The 20,783-nt window shown below is 40.7% G+C and overlaps 2 protein-coding genes across 2 annotated transcripts in view; one reads left to right on the top strand and one right to left on the bottom strand.

Annotated features, from left to right (window-relative positions):
- LOC139132260 (neurobeachin-like) overlaps positions 1–20,783 on the top strand; it is a 240,835-nt gene that overhangs the window by 161,697 nt on the left and 58,355 nt on the right.
- On the bottom strand, positions 9,579–11,780 carry LOC139131614 (putative nucleotidyltransferase MAB21L1). Its single transcript, XM_070697741.1, has one exon. It carries the CDS (start codon positions 11,248–11,250, stop codon positions 10,168–10,170), a length of 1,083 nt encoding a protein of 360 aa, XP_070553842.1. The 5' UTR covers positions 11,251–11,780; the 3' UTR covers positions 9,579–10,167.

The raw sequence follows: 20,783 nt of genomic DNA, 5'->3' as shown, positions 1-20,783 counted from the left end.
TATTTTGGTGTCAGTAGCAAGGTTTCAGGTGTAAGGAAGTGGCGCATCGTTGTGCTCAGGTGTGTTTCTATCAGCCGTGGCTACTTCACGATATGAGTTCAATGCTCTGTCAGAAAAGCTAGAATCATGTCCAATCGAGCTGGCCGTATCATCATTACCACACATTTGACGGTTTGTTTGTTTGTTTGTCCTACTCGCTCATTGGATTGTGGCCTGCCTATGATTGGTGTGATGACACTTATGTGGGCCGAGAGCTGCAATTGTACAAGAAACAGTGGCCTTATGTTACGAATTGATCCAAGGGAAAACGTACGTTTGTCAAGCGAAACACAGAAAAATAGCGAAACAACCGATCTCTAAGTCTTTGATTTCCAGCGCGTCATCCGGGCTGACAGTAAGAACTGCGCTAAACTGAGCCCTCAGAAGATGAATTCTGCATCGCGAGAGTTTTCCATAAAGTGAAAACACCCTAGGCTGGACTAATGATCTTTCCAGAGCATACACAGGCAGAAATGCGTACACCCTTCACCCGGGCTTTGTTTCGCCACGGTTCATGGTTATTTCCAGCATTCTTGTTCAGAGCCTTGGGGCAGTGTTCCCAGAATACGGCGATGCAATCAGTGAATCAGAAATTGTAGACTGTAGATTTATTCATTTCGTGGCTTTAGGGGTGATGCTTGTCTGTTATTTCGCCTTGTTTAATCCCGTACCCTTTCCGGAGTGAAAGCTGTGAATTGTGCAGTCGTCGCTGCCTGATGTTTAAGGTCTTTGTCGTAAAAAGCGGTGTTTGTTGTCATTGTGTCGTTTGTAAACTGTACAAATCAAAACACAGCGGCATATCCACCTACAATATCTTATTTGTTGCTGTATTGATGTTCAGTTGTTGACACGCACAAGTCGTAACTGTTGAAGGTTAATATCTCCAGTACGTTACCGTACCGTTATACACTGCTGAAATATTTCCGTAATCATACATGTCAAGTTATTTCACTTTGGCGACCAAATTTTCCATATTACCTCCACAAATCCACGTACTCTCAATTATTATTCGTCATACTAAAACCTGACAATTGATTGCTGATATTTGTCGCATACATGACCGCATATTTTCAGATGATCCCAACACTTTGTGTACACATGCCTCAGTATCGATAATTATAGCGTCCCCCCTTCGGGCAAACACAATTATGTATATGGAAAATTGTGAAATCGTTAAATATTGACCATAAAAATGATGTGATGAAATTTATGTTTTGAAAAAATGTAAGTGTTCAATGATAAGTGGGTAGGCATTTTCAATTCATTAATGGTTGTGTTTGAAGTCCCAGCTGTCTGGCTATTTCGTTGTCTTCTCGTAATTCGACCCCGTATACCTCCGCTTTGACATTACATATTTCTTCAGACAAATGTATTTCTTTCTTTTACCTTGCGATATTTGTATTTATCGTGTGTCGAAACACAGCGATCAGGGAGATCGGCGCACTCGTCTCAATAATAGCCAACTCGGCGAGGTTTTCCAATATCTTGGAGGCACGGATGAGTCGACGCGACGTGGGTTTCTACAGTCGTGTTCACAGATACAGCGACTCATGTGTTCCAAAACTGTGCTTCACTTTGCATGATCACGAAATGTAAAAGAATTGCAGTTCTCCGGGAAACGTAGCTTCGTTTTACATATTCATTTGTCAGACAAAAAGTTGCTTCGCTGGCTTCCGTATAGGACGTTGAGGATGATTGGGTTTGGGAGCGTGCTGTATATGCAGTAGGTATTGCTTTGCCTTTTGCCTGTCAACTTGTGGTTTAACATTTGTCACCGCAACCTTTCAGTTTATTTTGAAAAGAAAGGTCGTCGTAAAAGAACTTCGAGTTTCTTGAGCCGCAAAACGCGTCTGAGACACTCTCGAAGACACAGACAACGAATATTTGTATGATATCACAACCTCAAATATAAACGATGAATTCATCGTTTTTTATTGACAAATCGTAATTTGCCCGGATTAGGTCTTAAGCCCGGGTGACAGGAATGTTTTTATTAATAAGAACCGAGATGTATAATGGTTTATTAACCCTGTCCTAAGTTAGTGGTTTATCATACAAGTAGAGAGCAAATTGATGTTTGCACCGTTTTTTGTGAAGACGTCCATTGCCAAGTGAAAATTCGCCATTATCCGACAGTGTCTCCCTTGCAAGGGGCGTCTGAGAAATGACATATTAGAAACGGTAGGATAATTCGTTAACATAGGGGCTTATGTTGGAAGGTTTCCCTTGCCGGTGACGAGTGTAATCCTGGCCAGGGAAAAAAGAGGGAAACTCCGAACGAGAGAAACATGGAATAAAAAGAAGCGAGGGATTTTCAATACTTGTCGCTAAAAAATAAATTCTTTCGGTTTAAACTGGTCGGTCTTAATACCGGATTGCAATAAAGAGTGATAATTGACAAGCGGGATTTTCGAAGCTTAGGAAAGCATTCCGAGAAGGAGGGCGTAAAATAATTGTGATTATGATTGAGGGGAGTATAAGCCCCTGGAATGGCGCTCCGCTTTACAGCAAAGTAGCGCCAGCTGATAGCCCGGCTTAAGCTGCAGAACATAGCATATAATTCAGACTCTGCTTTGAGGAATCGTATCAACCTGTCAGCCCACACCTGTTCTTCCCCTACCATGTATCTGCACTAGCCTTTTTTTCGCCAGTAACGCAGGAGACTTGGGTACGGGGGCTCATTCCCAAATCCACCGCTTCCAGCCGCACACACGCCCCCACGCCGTCAGCATTTGTGTGCAGATTCGGGAGCCCTGTTATCGCTACACCGAAAACAAGTGCCTGCATTGTATACAGCGGTACACGCACCACGATTGACTATCTTTGCGAGAATTATGATGAAGAATATTATATACCTTTGTGCATTTTGATAATTTTAGGGTTTTTTCGCCAAAATTAGAGTAAATTGATCCGGAGTACCGAATTGCTAGATCTATTTTTGCCTGTCACTGCATACGAAGCGACTGATGCCTAACAAGGCAACTATAGCCTACCCTGCGCCCCAAATTTCTCCTTTTTCATTTTCTCCAGAATGATAACGAAAACACCTTGACTTATCAATCCTTCGTACTCTCAAGCCACAAATCTACCAGAACAAAAATTAAAACTATAAAAAATGAAAGATACCTCTGCGATGGTGTGTTGAGTGAGTGGGCATCCACATTTTACAGGGAATTATTGCCAAAAAAGTGGGCCGTCCGTGAATTGATTTGAGTTTTGGAAATAACCCTCTCATACTATGAACTTCTACTGGCTGCACGGTCTTTTTTGGCTTTCAAGGATAGCCATGAATAAATTTTTAGATTTTTATCGGCAGTGCGCCATATGCAGCATTGAGAGGACATGGTGTATGGTTACGAGACCAAACTGGCCAGCTCTTGGGCGCAGTGTTAGCTCGTCTAACAAATTATTTTATCGGCGGTCGCCTAATGGCTTTTAAAGTGAGTTTGGCAAATTTTCCATCAGCGTGGAAAATACTATCTTATTCCCATCTCTGCTAATAAATAATATATATGACCGTGTGTTTAAATCCATGGCAGTGGAGGAGTGCCTTGTTTATCCATCTTAGTTCATTCACTGCGCTCGCCCATCTACCGGACACCTCCACCCCACCCACTCGCTAGTCACCCCATTTCCAGTATTAATCTGGCGTATTCTGCGACGAAAAAAATCTTTCGTATGGTCATGTCGGAGGAGAAGTGTCGTTTTCGGCAAAATACATTTGGCAATGGCTTGAGCAGTTCTGTAACGGTGCGAGCGGATGTGCGTGAAATCCTGCAATATCTCCCGTTATTGTTTGTCTTTATTTGCAAAGGTTTGGTTTCCCTGTCATACCTTGAATTTGGCACGCTGTCGATATTATTTTGAAAAAATACTTTATGTACAATTAAGTCTGTGCAATCGTCCCCAAGGTACACGTTTATTGTTGGCGGAGTGTATATGGTTTATAAGACACGGAAATGTAACAGTCCGAGTCGACTGTTTCTGGGATAATACACACATACAGCAGCTTGGTGTGGCCAGACCTTTTCTATTATTCGAACAAAAAAAAGATGAAATATTCGTTATCTATTTTACAGCTCCTGCGGAATTGCACGCCTCAATGATCTCCAATGTGAATATGATGGATATGTCCACGCTTTTCATGCAGAAAGTGACTGATAGGAGGTTTTTTGCAGCCAAAGCTGCCGTACAAACGATGACAAGTCAGTTATCACGAAGTGTGGTCGGTTCCGTCATTGACTTTTCGCATTTGCGTGTCTGAATATGCCTAGCGTTTTTGCTCACAGTCGCCTGGTCGTTTTTTTTTGCTCAGCAGAGTTCAGTGATATAGCGATGTGACGAAAAGCGGGGCCTGACACAATACAAGCGTTACACTAGGATGATGATGTTGAGTATTATTCAAACACGCCGAAACCTTTATCACAAGTCCTTTCAGTGAGAGATAAGGAAGCGCTGTCCTTGGGGACTTCCCTGATGCCGGACTAGACTAATTATTTACCTACAAGCAAATACTGTACAGTTGCAACGCTAGTGCAGCGAAAAAAAACCATTTGTACACCGTGAACAGACCGTGGTATGGTACACACCATTTTTGGAATAAAGTAAATAATAAAAATATTGCGAAATCTCGTTCGCAGTATAATAGTGTACAGTGATCGCTGCAGCCCCAATGTACCATGCCACCGCTTGAGTAACATCATTGAATTCAAGTCGAGAAAGTACGCAGAGGTTCAGGCCCCGCTGCATTCTATTGGGGTACACTGTTACCCGCACGTAACATACTAGTATGTCAACCTACGTTTTATTCTTACAAACCAATATCCATAGGAATATTTGGTGCATGAGTCGCATCAAGGTCTATCTCAGGTTATAAGTTATGTAACTCAGGCGTATGGGCTGTTCAGAAAGTGTTGTTTTGTGATGTAATAATAGCAGCGCCGTGGTTTTCTTTTGGCGGCGGTGGTTGATAGCTAGCTTTTCTTGCTGAACTGGTGAAGAGATTTATTACCAAAGTCTTTTTGGGAGACGTATGTTATTTTTCATTGTCACTGAGACAAAGTCTCCGTCACTTTGTTCCTAAAGTGCCTCAGTGTTATCTGACAGTCCCTTTGCACCAGTGTATATTGTTTAAGTCTAGTTCGACTTCTGATCGTCCAGAACGCGCGCAACCAAATGATGTTTTCGCGAACTTCGGTCGCTTCATCACGCTCTGTGGGTTTCGAATATTGAAAACGATGAAGATTAAATTAGGACATCAGAGGAGGACGCGTATTGGTGTTTTGTTTATGAACATCTTCGAATATCTACTTTACTTTCCGAGTGAAAGCACAAATCCATGGTGCTTTGCGACTTGGTTATCGCCTCTTTACCGTGGAGTACTTCCGGCAATCAGTTGTCAAGTTTGTAACAATCACCGTAGCGATTTCTATTTTTGCTTTGTTTCATATTAATTACCGGCTGGTTATTAATTGGCAACGTAGCACTATAGGCCCCGTACGTATGTTGGTCACTGTTGTGGGGACGTTTCGCGCTGAGGTCAGCTCTCATTTTTGTCATCGTCGGGGTTATTTGTCGCGTAACAAAATATCTTGAAGTAAAATATGAAAGTACATGTTTACATTTTGAAAATGAATAATGTATATGTTGGAAACAATCAAAGCTGGGAGCAAAGGAAGTGCGATGGAGAGGTTATGGATTTATTTGGCTTCTATCGGATTGCAAAGTAAACGATAGCGTCCGGTGTTTGGTCGTTCATTCATTCATTTGATCACTCCGTCATCCGTCTGCGATTTTTTTTTCTTGTGAAAAGCTACAACTTTGGGAACTATGCCCCTCTCTACTTTCTCAATGGAAGAAAGGGCGTTCACATTCTCTGTAAAAGATGATGGCTAGAACGAACATGCATTATTGTCAGTGCGTGACTTTGCGTGTAGTGTAGTGAGACACGGTTTCCAAGTTCCGAAGATCGCCAATGGTCGGCCAAGGAAAATTGACTCATATAAGAATCGCTGAGATGCAAACGATGGCAAATCACTTTTAAAACGTAAGATTTAAGGAAACAGATATTGAGAATTATTAGATAGACTACGTCATCAGTCCGTTTGTTTGCAGAAGCAACGGCCCGTTAATTATCCAGAAGACATCCCGATGCACTCACACGAACCCCGAGACGCTTGTCAATTTCTCCCACTTCCGTTGTATCTCTTGAAATCTTGGAAGACATTGTGTTTCGAAAGGAAAGTGCAAGCACTTGCAGAAACGCGCTTATTTAATAATAGTTCACGGTTTCGTAACGTTGTAATGTATTTGTTTCTGTAGTCTGCACATCTCCGGAAACACTTGCCAAGGTATCATCTCACGCCGGCACAATAAGTACCACTGTGGCCGGGTTTGCTTCGCCTTCCAACCGCACTGAATCCATCCATTCCCGTTAAACCGTCAGTACACCTCGTCGTAGTCTAACAGTCGTGGTGTGGGTTTTTTTTGACACTGGATAGTAAAAATTGAAATATTTGTATACCTTGTGCTGCAACTATGAAATAGCCCAAAGGAAAGACAACAAAAATAAGTTGATCGGTTCACGAGATGTACTACACGCAGCTATCCTTTTTTATGGCTATGATTTATTAGAGGCAAAATAGTAACAACAACAACCACGCATTTTTCCATGGGTATCCATAGTTTATGGAGAACGCCTGTTGTCTGGCTTCCCCTCATGCGCTATATTTACCTTCGATTCAGCGATGAGGGTAGAGAAATACTATATTTAATCACAGCTTTTGTCTCCAGCGATTCAGCTTATTGCAACTTTAGTGCCCAGAGTGGTGAAAACATAAATCTGTCATATAGAGCTAAAATGTAACTTTCATACAGAGTCAACGTTTCGTCCTCACTTTCGCTGTCAGACGGTAGAATCTTTATAGTCGCTTTTTTCGACGTTTACCCTTTGCTCAGAACTAAAACAAAACTGGTATGCGCTGTTCTGTGGACGTTGGGGTTATTTTGAAGCACTCACCCTTTTACGTAGACATTCTCATATGTCACAATATGATGCCACGTAAACTAGCTTCACAGTTCACTTGCTGACTGACTGAAACCTTGCGATATGTAGCTGTATGCATTTAAGTCCATTCTATGTCCCGAGCGAGAGTACGATTTCCTCGCGATATCGAGTGGACGAGACGGAGCGTGTCGTTTTTTCCTTCTTTGCCCGTCCCAAGTACGTCAAAAACGCCTGAAGGCATATTTTCTAAAAGAACCAACGAATATGATTATTGTTGTTGTTGTATCAGGCGCGGTACAGCGACAGCCGTTTGAGAATTGTAAACTGTTTTTACATGAACACCGTCGTTGGACTCGACATATACAATACCTTTGGAATGTTTAGTTTTTTATTAAAGAAAACCTTATTTCTCTTGTTTTTGTGATTTTGTAATTTGAGTATCCAAAGTTTGATGAAACGAGCCCGTGACAGGCTTCAGTCAATATTAGACATTTAATGATATTATTTGTTTTAACAGCGGAGTGCGTGAAACCGGTCGAGCTCGACACTGAACCAACATCGGCAGATTGGCGATGTTAACAAGCTGTTGTCGCGCTCCGTAAAGAAGTCATTAGTCAGTAAATCCGGCGACTACTCTGTACAATATATTCACATATGGTGCGTTATTGCCCATATATTTCGGATTGACCCCAGTTTTCAATAAGGAGCGGTTATAAGCCAGTAGAAGTCATTGTGTTCGTTTGTGCCACGCTGATACACTCACTGTTCATGCTATTGTCACCGTGTACACCGTTCTGTCACCATGTGATACTGTAGATTGAACGCACACATCGCCTGGCACTGCTCGCATTTAGTAGAATATGCGTATTTTTTTTTTGTACTTTAATCGATCAAATTTGGTGACTTCATTCAGTTTGCGCTAGATGCTGCGAGATTGTGAAACTGCAACTGACCGCTCGCTCCCTTTCAAGCCAGGCGACAATCGAATAAATGGCGCTATTTCTATCACGCCCATCATTGAACACACCCCTCAGATATGTTGGAAACGTCAACGTTCTTAAATAATAGAAAACGTGTCCTCAACATTAATTTCCACTGGGCAAATGACACAATGATGGACTGTATCATTAACAGCTACAAGTGGTACGGACGTAAGCGTTCCTTCAACAATAGTATACACCGCGGCACTCGACTAGCCGTTTCGCTCGGTGGCTGCGAACTATATGGCCCTAATAATACAGCCAGCGTTTTTTTTAAATCCACAATACTGGTTATGAAATCATATCGGGTAAACTATATTAACGTATTATAATGTGGGAACTAATTATAACCACGAGATGAGTTCGCTCTTGTGAAAGCGACCCGGCGTGGCCTTCTTGTCAGCGGTCACACATCGCCTTCGTTAAATTCGAGTACGGCTCTTGACATCTGCGGCGAAATACAAAGCCAAAACATTTCCTCCATAATTTGCCAGGGACCTGAGTATTTCTAATCGTGTCATGCAAACTTTTAGTTTCTGAAAATAGTCCTTGACGGACATGGTAGTTGCACATGTTCGGTGTGGCTGTTGTTGTGTTCTCATACCCAGAAAGCCATGGAAGTATCAGGGTGTGCGATGATATCTGGTTAAGCGAATTTGTCGTTCGTGAAGTAAAACGTCGACTTTCATTCAATCTTATATTTGCTCAGTAAATGAGTAACGTTGTGGTAAAATCGTCCACAGTACACGAGATGTTCCGTGAGAAGGCGTGTACTACTATAAATGCAATATCAGACATATCTATTTAAAGAAAACTCCCAAAATTGTAAAATTGGTTCGATCCCGTGTTGTTTACCAATGTTAGCAGAAAGCGAGTTGATATTAGATTTGTACGTCGTGACTTTGCTAACTTAGAGAGGGAATTAGAGATTTGTAATCTTGAATCTAACCAGTCCCTCCTGCTCAAAAAATTACGTATAGATACATGCATGCAAGACCACTGAACACCTCTGTGGGTTTACAGCAGAAGAGAAGTAAACGGGTGTAAAAAATATAAACCCTCGAATCAAAAAGTGAATAAACAAAATAAACACGATCGCGTATGCTATTGTAGTCGCATTGCAGAACGTGTTAGGTCCGGATTTTCGATTTATTTAAGGTTAGCTGTAGTCTAGCCCGAGTTAGAAAAGATGGTATGGTACCGGCAGAGGGGAGGCTGTCCTATGTGCGGGTTGTCACAATAAAGGGGGTGTAAAACACAATGGCAACTGTTTTATTTTTCACCCAAGGTCGCGGTTTTTTACAGCTTAATAGACTGACTCGGTCGTCCGGTCGTAGTGTTGTTATTTTCTAAAAGACGATGCACTGTAGGCAGGACTTTGTGTGGAGAATAACAAGACACAGTTTAGGGCTGGGGTTTTTTGTCACCAGAGAACTGAGCCCAGTTACATGTACATGCAGAGTTCAAGGTAGAAACCAATAAGTTATGTTGTGGTAGAACTGAACATAAAGAGGGAAGATGTTGAAAAGTACTACACAGACCATTTCTTGTCATTGTTTTTATACTTGTATTCTCAGCATTAGATTAAAATTTAAACACTTCACTTGTAGAAATAGAACAGTAACTCTTACAACGAATACTTCAATACATATAATAGAAAGCTCGACAAAATTAGGCCAAAATATTAAATAACTGATTATATATGAACTCCATAATATTCACAATACAATAAGTTTATCTCTTCAGATACTGCATGATTGGACATGAAGTGTTAAAACTGTACTCTGCCAAATCTTACACAGCAGTGAGCAATAAACAGTATAATTTAACGACCGTTCAGCATTGTTTTCAATATTTTCAGTCCGTGTAACGTTTGGGATTTGAGAGTTTATGTTGTCACAATATTCTCCCATCGCGTATTATGAATGGTCGGTCCTGGCAATGTTTGGAGAACCTACATATGCTTTCATGCACGTCCGTGTGAATGGGTTTGTCAACACGTCATTGTGTACGATACCATGGGTCGTTTACACAGTCTGAGGGTATTACAGTTCCGTACCCGAACCACGCCATACCCAGATAGTTTCCGCTCTAAATATCGATAATGAAAAGCGCAAATTTTTGAATGATTTAACAGAAAAATCACAGTTTTTCCAGACTTTTGGTATTGGTTAAAATCTCTCTGGCTATTCTCCATGCTTGTTTTGCAGCATTGTCCAAGGACGAATGACTCTTCCCCTGGAAGAGATCAAGCCCATGCAAAAAGAAATGTGGGCACTTACGACTTTGTAAACATGAAATCAGCTGTAGCAAGATGCCGTTAATCCGGTCCCCCAAACAGCTTTCGTCCCAGTCCATTTCTCGTGGATGTTTCTCACATTCGTAGAGAAGCAACGTCTTCATGTGGTAGTTCTTCACGGGCTGACCACTAAGGTCTAAGTGGCGGTCCCGTAATGTCATGAGAACGCTGAGACACTTTCTCCGGCAGCCTCCTTGCAGTAACTTATTCTCCGCTTCGTTGAAACACAGCACCCACGCATCTCCTTCGGCTGAGGACTGTTTCCCGGCCTGGTGTAGACTTTCTTTCGACTGCAGATCAAATCCTTCGGTTTTCACTTCGGCTACAAGGTTAGGTCCGGGCCATGGTATATGGGGCAGCGGCCAGTGCGATGCACTGCGCGGCCAGATACCTCCACATTTGAACGCTGGCGTGATCTGCACGATGTAACGTTCGCGGATTCTCAGCTTTACCTCCGTGGTGTCGGCAATCATTTTGACGTGGTCCCGATACTTGCACTTGTCCACGGCCTGGGCAACAAGAGTCTGAAACCGTGATCGTATTTTACGGGCGGAGAGATAGCCTGATGCAGTTATGAACTCGACCCATAGCGACATAGAACGCTTTCGGCCATCGCTCAGTTTGAGTACAGCGCATCCAGGTATGGCACCGTCGTCGACGAAATTAAAAACTCCCATTTGATTCAGGTACAGGACAACTTCAAATTCGGTCGGGGAAATCACTTCTAATCCCTCAAATCGCCCGTTTTCGTTCTCAACGAGCGAACTGATGAAACGCGGCTCTTGCACTTCGACTTCCTTCAGCACGTCAGTGACCACTTTGGTAATCTCTCGTATCGTCTTATTAATGTTCGCCTTGCGAGCACTGACTCGCTCGTTGACATACTTGTTAAGTTGGAATAAGAGCTTGGACTGCGCTGCCATCATGGTTAATATTTTTTCTGCTGTGGGTCGCAGTGGCCCTCGTGTCTCTATGCAACAGTCCTCTCGTTAAAGTATATGGTACAGCTACACTGATGTTGTGTAAGCCGTAGGGTAGTGTATAGTGGATGGGCTCTAGGCCTGTATACAGCAGTAGACTGCACGGTGTTGTGGATGATACTGAGTGGGGTACACCGGTTCGCTAACGTTCGGCATATGTCATCTGACTTCCATACATACAGTTGGCTGTCTGTTTATCTTTCCATCGGCCTTATAAGAAATGTGTCAACGAAAAAACAAGTTCTCGTGACACGTCATCTGCACAATTACAACTGTCAGACTTCTACCAGTGAGCGGATAATTATATAGGGAGGCTAGGGAGTTCAACCAATCAGCATGGCTTAGCCCGCATGATTTGCTACCGTTCATCAACTTCGATATACACTCGTAACATGGCGTCCGAGAAGCCCCTCCCACCTCAACCATATGATGTTGCAAGCCCGTCGTCGGTGCAAGTGTAGTACTCGCACACTGTTCACGTTAAAAAAAGACGAGTTTTCGGACCGGTTTTTAAAAGACACGGTGCGCGTTAACAGCTACGACCGCGCACAGCGCATTCTCGACCGCGGACCAATACGTGTGTAGGTCTACATACGTAGTGATAAGACGTAACATGCTAACTTTCCACTCACACTCCTTTCGCTTGTTTGGTCGTGTTTCGTTACTATGGAAAGTAATAAAATGTTTATTCGAGGAAGGCCAAAAAGATAGTCCTCAAGTCTGACTTATGGTTGTTTTATAGGCTATAAAAGTTCGGATTGTTTATCCAGCTTTTATGTTAATAGCAAGGGCGAATATGTTGAATTCGTAGTCTTACTGAAGCGTACTGAACCAACATTTACGTTGTTCTGCCTTTCCAATTGAGTTTATTTATTTGTCTATTTGTTCAAGGCAGCTGAATGTATCTGTAAATAATAGCCGTGAAGGCGAGGTTTTATTGGTATTTCACACTTCAATAAAATCAACAAATTCTTTGGGTAAACACCGGGAAATGACTGATAGGATAACAGCACGCAGTTAACTCATTAGCACTTTACTGCTATCTCGAAATTTGGCGCGAAACCTCAATTACACGCGCAGACGACATTTTCTGGCCTTATTATATTTGCATGTTGCGGAACAGTCTCGCATTACCGTTTCTCCTCATCTTTCCCGTTCGTTTTTTTTTCGGTTTTCCCTTTTTATTAAAATGTTTCTTCGCCATAGATAACTGCGGTTTCAGTACTTTAACTACCTCCATAAGTCGTAGACGAGGCAATTTTAGCGTGGTTCCATGGTATCGCTGACTGGTATTGCGTTACGATACAAGCATCGGATTGCCCCTATGTCACATAGCCGAGACACTCTGACGACGGATAGCTCAGCAGGATCCCAGTGGTTCCCGTCTGCCCGCCCACCTCCTTCGGGCGAGAAAAGATCCGAGAAGAAAGCTGTGCCGTTAGCTTTTCACGTGCTGGACTTGAAGAGCGTAATGGTGTGTCAGCGGTTGAGAGGTTTTACGAACGTGTAAGTGTGATTTTCATTGTTACTGGATTGCCTACTTGACGGTTTGAAAAGGGCTGTGGAAAAGTCACCCCGATCGTCTTTGAAACACAAACACAGCGTTTTTATTCATCGTCGGAAATCACATACGGATCAAAATTGATGTACTCTTTCAAGTCTATTTTAAACACAGTGCAGAAATTATAAGACGGCAAAGAGATCGAGCGCGCGTGTCAGAGGAGACTTTCCTATGACGAACTTCTGTGCACTTCTCTTTTTCGTTCATGTCTAGATTTACTTGAGAAGTATTAACCTGAAAATACCCCAGACATCTTTCCGGATAAATCCCCTTTTCGGAACTGCAGACGTCTGGCAGGTTAAACGCCGTGTCGCTCATTATCACTAATTAATTTGTTATCAGTAGCAAGATCTTTGTGATTACCAGTTCTCATCCCATCTTACCCCAGACATAACTAGCGGCGGCTAGAGCGGCTTGGCTCAATCCTTTTATCAAGGCGCGGCACCATTATAGTATCAGCCTAACGCAAACTTGTTAAAGAGCCATTTCGGCGTATTTGCTTTGAAATGACGTTACCTCTTTAGCTTCTAGGAAGTCTGCAGGAAAAAAACCCCGGTACCTGTATCGTTTTCAACGTACTTGCTAATATGTCTGCCGTATCTCAGTGATAGTCGTCATATTGCGACATGGGATACACCGAATGGACGTTCTGTCTACGCAGTTGTGGTGCCATCTTCTTTTTATTCGACATATTTCCTCAGGTTTAATTTTTTTCTTGCTCAATACGGAAACGTATTCTATAGACCATGGCTCCACTAATCCCCACCATAATCTGTTTACAAATTTGTCGACTTTTGTGATCCCGTATTGCTATTGTCCTTTAATGATATTTAATAGGTCTCGGCGATTCCAACGTTGGGGGCTCTTCTTTGTTCCTGCCAATCTGGTATTGTTGGGACACATAAAGACCGGCAGACAGCCCGACTGTATTCCAACCTAAACTGCTTGTATTTTTCAATGCCTCTTGAGAAAGAAGCCATAGATTTTTGTCCGTCGGAGCAAGGTTTGGAAACTGCAAGCACAGACATTACTCCTTTCCCGTAAAATGGTCCGCCATTTACCTGAGTGCACAGAATCCAACAGGTTGGTCTGATAATCAGTTATTTTCCCTATACAGGTGTTCCAAGATCTCTAACTTAATCTTGGAACATTTCCTCCTTTTTTTCTCTTCTTTTAATATCTGGGATGATTGATATGATTGCAGAGAGTATTATCAAGATAAGTGAGTTCTCAAGTGTTTTCCTCTCATTATTTTCAATTAATCCCACAACACCTGTGGAGAGCACTCTCTGAATGTTGCCAGCACTCAAGTGGACCCTGAAGTGCCCAAACTCCTAATCCCCTAAAGTAGTACTCCAAACTTTCAAGGAGGTATTTACTTCTGCCGATCCCTCCTCACTCATATGGGGACCTGTGTCGCAAAAGAAAAGCTTTTCATCTTCAAGAGCGTTCAAGACAGTGTAGTTGATTCAACTTTACCTTTCTTGTTCTCCATGGACAAGCTCTCAGGGCACTAGAGTGTTTTACTCTGTTTCTCTGCACATGTCTCAAAGTGTCAAGATGTTGTCAACAAGTCTTAATAAGTCCTTGAAGAAAGTCAGTCTCTGCTGCCAAATTAGGTGCAATTATAGGGTGATTTTTTAGTGGGACCGCACCAATCGCTTAATTGCTGATATTTCTGTCACGTCCCTGGGTCATAAGTGTGGTTTGAACAATGCCAAAGATTAATTAGTGCGATCACAAGGCTTTGCTGGATTTTGGTGCTATCTTGGGGGAAAAGGCACCCACTCAGGCAGAAAAAAGAATCTGTCAAGTTTGGCGTCACCAGAGCTGTAACTTTTCAAAGATGGCCAGACTGTTACACACGCCAATTTTCTGCTATCCGCAGCAAACTAGAACAACAAACAAATACAATACAAGAAATCATTGTATGTATGTCATAACAGGATGATGGTATGGCCTTAAGCCTCAAGACTTTTATGTTAGATACCAGTTTCAAAATTTGCTTTGCGTCACAGGAAAGCAATATGTGTATCAGTGGCAAGGTTTTTAATCATTGGTAGCATGCTTTATGGTGTGCCTGTACAGGTTGTCAACTCATTTCTTGGTACTCTGTTTCATTTGTCCACTTCATAGGTGTTCAGAAAGAACAGTTTGGGGAAGAAGCAGACCATAAACAATTATCAGATCAACCAACCAGAAAATGACCGTTTTATTACAGGGATGTCCCCTAGTCTTGCCTTTTGAAGGCACTACAAACTACTTAAATGGCTTAATGCTATTACGACCAGTGGAGCTTCCAGCTTGCTGTAGTTTTTCAACGCTAAGTAAGCCTGTAATTACCCTGTCCGGCAGTACTCGGCAAAGCAGAGTTTCTTTTTCCAGGCTTTTAGCTCAGCAGAGTGGAAGTAATGCCGATAATCTCCCCTTGTTGGACGGCTTTTCTATTTCTCTTCCATGGATAGGACTGAAGTTGAATGAGAGACCTTCATAACCTGAAAATAGCTTTATTTTATTCATCTTGAAGGGATGTTGGACCAACCCACCCTTGACTCATTAGCAGGTGGTATCCCATGGTACCCTCATCATTCCTATCTATCTTAAAGATGCTTTTGGTCACAAAGAGGAGAGAGCAGGATTTCTACCTTCCTGCACAGTCAGTCGATCTCAGGGCTTTTAAAATCTTTAAGGAGCTTGTCTCTTATCTCAACCATCCAGACAGCACCTACAGGGGGCTTAGCTTATCCCTGATGTTACATCCAGTGGTAATATTGGAAGGGGGGAAGTGAATTCACTGAGGAAAGCCAGGAGGGATAATTCAAGCCTACCATGTGAATCCATTCTTTTAAGAGGTTTATCGTTTGGGGCATAATCCGCTGCCAGAAGTTGAGTTAATTATGACCGCTGCCCAGGATAAGAAAGCAAAGACATTTGTTTTCCCTTGGCCAATCAATGTCAAAGTTGTAGCCAGTTGTCTTTGTGGGATACAGTCATTGTTCCTGTATGCTAGTATATCTGTCCACCCCTCCCAACCTTTCAGTTTGGCTTTATGGCTAATTAACTCGGTGTACTCAGGTTATTTTGTTGGTATATGTGATTAACAATAGACATTGGAGTCAACCGGAGGAAGCCAGTCTGACAAGGCCAGCAATATTGACATACAGCAGCCAAGTCCTCATTGGATGCCTGATACATAACCCCTCGGAACATGTCATCTACCCCTGCTTTATTGGTGAAATTTTGTCTGATCCAGCGATTTGATAATTGATAAGTGCGGACGTCATGCACCATAGTATTTGCAGCCATCCCTTTGTGGTCTTCCGACAGTGGCGCCATTTCAAATTTAAGAAGAAGAAAAGTATGAAAAGATAGTACGTCTGAGGCAAAAAGTCTCAGCTTCAACCCAGCGTGATGTATTCTATATTTTCAATGGCCTTACCGTAACCTTTTGTGGCTTGTTTTTGCAGGAATGGGGGCACATATGGGATGGAATTGTTGGAATATGTCGCAACTTTCTCGTAGCTTTCGCGCAACGCGTGTACTTTCACTCAACGCTATTAAGAAACGATCGCTGCATGTCTGAATTTTTCTGTTGTCGTATAACTGCCATCATGGTTGAATATTTGAGTAAATCAGTGCCTGCTTTCTCTGCAAACATCGCTCATGTTATTCCAGTGGAAAGTCAGTTGAGTTGACTGTCACAAGATAGCACATCATTTATTTTCTCAATCAACAAGACAAGTGTTCCATGTATGTTATCACCAGTACACTAACAATTCCATTCAATACATAAATGCAGTGTTATTTGGAACAGAAAGCGTACTAGATTGTTCTGCTGTGGTCTGCATTTGTTGGCAAATTTTCATAGACTAGAGGGATTCTAAATTCAATCATTGGTAATCAGTAAATGTGGTGCATATGTCATCTATCAGAGTGTTTTGAGGCCAGTGTATAGAATGAGCAGCGATTTCACAGATGATGGCTTTGTCAGCGTACTCTTTGCAGAGATTTTCATCGTAAAAATTCTTCCAAATCAATGTTAAAACCATTGCTTCTGTGTGTTTGTATCGGTTGTGCTTTTCTGGTTCAATCAAGCTGTAGAGCTGTGTATTATTTTGTATGAGAAGAGAGTTTATGTGATTCTTATATTTCATCGGTTTATGTGAAAGTGTTAGGAAAATTTGTAAAAACTGCAATTATATAAAAAGATTTATAAAAATTTTAATAATTTGCGTCGGCCATATGCTGTTTGTCTGTATTTATGTGTGAGACACCAATATTCTGGACTTCTATCATGCATGTCAAAATAAAAAATAAAAAAGACAAAAATTTACAATAACAATGAAAAGTATCATTCAAATTGTTAAATTACTACTCATTTGATAAATTTCCCATTTAAGGCAGTGACTTGAGACCCTGGGGAAGATAAGCATCTTTACTGAAGCTTACCAGGCTACCCTCGTTAAACAAGGTTTAATAAAATAATAAATAAAATAAAATAAAATGCTGTTTAAAGTTTCCTCATTTTCAAACAAAGAAAACTGTATTGTGTTTATGTAATTTTATAAAGAAGTAGCAATAATATTCTGATATTAATAGATTTTGCATTTGATATGGAATTTTACTGTTTTCTCTCGCAATTACTTCATTATATTAATTAAATTCATTTTATTTAAAGTCTATGCTAAATAAATCATTACATAAACTTCAATCTTGTTTGAAATATGTATAAATCAAATTCTAAATCTTTACTGGAAAATTTGCCAGTGGCAGGCCATGGTAACTTTGACGCAATGTCTCTTTTAGATGATATTTCTTGTTGAATACCTTAACCACATGACATCTTGATGTGCATTGTTTTTCTGATATCAAGAAAAATGTTCATGTACCAGTTCTTCAAATCAAATTCTTTTTCCGATATTTATGATTAAATTAAGGCTGTGTATGCTGTAATGTTTCCCCCTTGTTCTACTCAAAACCCTTCATTCCATGTGAATATCATTGTCGATTTAAATGGCCAGTTGCTGTAACTTTTGATTTTTTACAATAATTTTTGTTTTGTATGCCCATTGCAAGTTCTTGTTCTGTTTCCAAAACACGTTGAAGTACTAACAATTTAGCTGTTAACACATCATCTATAGTGTAAAAAGCAGTTTTATTGTTTACATTTGAATTCTAGTATGAACCAGATTTCACTTCTTAACAAACGAAAATTCATTCTGAACTTGCACAGGCTGAGTTGGCAAGCTCAACACTGTGAATTTCAACACACTTTGGAAGTGGAAAAAAGAAACTAGTTTATACTATGAAGAAAAAATATTGAAAAAATTATCAAAGTTACAGGTACTAGCCCTTAAACCTTTCCCAACTCAATTCCCTGTAAACAGGTCCACACTCACCATTGATAACAATGGGTTTTGGCCAAATGATGATGAAAGGGTTTACTGAGGTATTTCTGTTTGGCCCTTGTAATTTAATTGTTCATATTGCCATTTCACTGTGTTCATATCTTTGTCTTTGCATTGGTAAGGAACCCAGGTTGATTGAAATTGGCAAGTCTTACATTTACTTCAGTTGTATGTTTGTTGAATATGATGTGATCCATCTTAGTGTATTTACATGGCTTCCAAATACACGTATCATGGCCGTGGTCTTTAACAGGCAAAGTTAGCTGACTATCATGAGGTCAGTGAATCCAATTTCATATCACACTGACATTCAGTGATTGTGACTGCCTGCGTTTCTGTAACTGTACATCAGCAGGAGATCTTTGAATCTGAATGACGGCACACCATCAGAGATTGGTCTCTCAGAATCAAATACAGTGTCATCGCCGTCAGAATTTAGCAAATTACAAATAAGCAATTACCAGAGATGTAATTGCAGAGACTATCTGCCATTAGATACAGATTTTTCTAATCATATAATCACTAATTTAAATAATGAAACATCCATGACTTATAAAGTCACCTTTATTTAAAGGTCTCCATCAAATTTAATACAAAAAACATATACACATATAATGAAATAATATTTTGCTCTGAAAAGTGACAAAATTGCAACTTTTCAAAGGTATGGCAATGATTATTAGATATTATATTATAGCTTTGTCAATACCAGTGAATTTTTTGACATCAAACCCTCACTTTATTACTGATTATGTATCTTACGGTATTATCCAGCATTGTGGCCCCAGATGTTTTTCTACATCTGCAAAATTCACCTGCATTGCCAAACTACAAAATAATAGCAATAATGTACCGCCTCACAGCCCATAATGGATGGAATCAAACCTTGGCCCATAATGGATGAAATCAAACTTCGGCCCATAATGGACGAAATCAAACTCTGCACGACATACTGTACAAGACGATAGCGAGCACATTATGGATGGCAAAGTTTGCTTTCATCCGTCATTGGCTATGAGGGGTATATTATTGCTTAAATATAAGAGAATGGCATCACCAGTTGTGTGTGCATGTCATCAGTCTGCAATGTTTCCATAAACAAATGTACAGCCCTGATATAGAATATTTTTCTTGAAAACTCAAAAATGATTTTTCAGACAGATTAATATATATTTAATCATAGAGCTGAAGAGCATCCTAAAACGAAGATCAAATTCTTCAAAAATAATTCATACCCAACATATTTCATTCAATTTTTCACATTTTGCTGCATAATCTGTCGATTGTTTATTTCTCAAATACAAAAAATATTTCTTGAAAGTGTGTTCTAATGACAAGGTGCATTGATTTAAAATAACAAAACCTACCGTGCATAGACCTCATTGCAAAAAATAAAATATGCATTATCTGGAGTCATAACAATTTGTTATTGAACAAGGAAGACTAACCTGAAGAATGAGACATACAACTGAGCAATAAAGTGAAGAAGTGACCTGTAAAATATAAAGGGCTGTGATTAGTTCCAGTACATATTACTGGCTATCAAGGTAGGGTAATTTTCCAGTTATACAGCTGAAAATTGGAAGCAGAATTGACATGGCAGTAAAGAGTCACTGACTTGCATATTGATGTGTGGTGTTTTCCCCTGCCCTGAGGCAAGATACACAAAGGTTCTATGAAAAGACTACATTATGTAGTGCCCCTACAAGGCCCGTATCAAACACTGCATTCAATCATTGTTTGCAGAATTTCCTCATTTCATCGCTGAACTCCATGGAATTTTTCGGCAGTTTTAATTTTCCGCTCTTAAAGTCAGATCTTTTTTTTTCATTTCAGGCGTATATTGACAATAAAATGATGGACAAAAAAGGTCATCAGTCAGTGTCGCAGTGTGTAGAAATATTCTACAGCTGTACCATTTTGGTGGTGCTGTGTTTGTAATATCATTGACTGTTTATGAGGGAAGCAAGCAGTGAAGTCAATTGACAGACTTGCTTCACTTTACACTTCAAGCTGTTCACCCCCAGTTCCCAATAAACAGGTCCACAATCACAATTGATAACAATGGGTTTGGGCCAAACCATGGCCATACCGTGATGAAAGGGTTAAGTGCACACTGAATGCACACCGTGTATCATGTATTGAGCGTTGTAGGATCTTGGCAGTGTTTGAATTCATGTCATTGCCCACTTGCTCCTTGCTTTTTAAAGATGAGAACTTTAAGCAACTTGAAGTTCTGTGTTTCTTTGTTGTATTCTACTATGAGCGGTTTGTTTTGCTTTGTTGTTTTGTCTTGGAATGACAGAAACATTTAAAATTTGATGAACGCCTTCAAAGTTTGTACCTTGAAGAAACAATAGCTGTAATTTTTCATGTTTTCATTATTTTTGTTTGAGTAAACAAGTACAATTACCTGTTCTTGTCACTTTAAGCATGTTGAAAAACAAGGCGTAAGCCTTGCCTTCACCATGTTGTGTGTACCACATGTAATGTTATTGTCGATGAAGTGA

Source organism: Ptychodera flava, chromosome 4 (genome assembly GCF_041260155.1).
Source record: "Ptychodera flava strain L36383 chromosome 4, AS_Pfla_20210202, whole genome shotgun sequence".
NCBI classification, from domain to species: Eukaryota; Metazoa; Hemichordata; class Enteropneusta; family Ptychoderidae; genus Ptychodera; species Ptychodera flava.
This window is presented reverse-complemented; position numbering and strand designations above follow the sequence as displayed.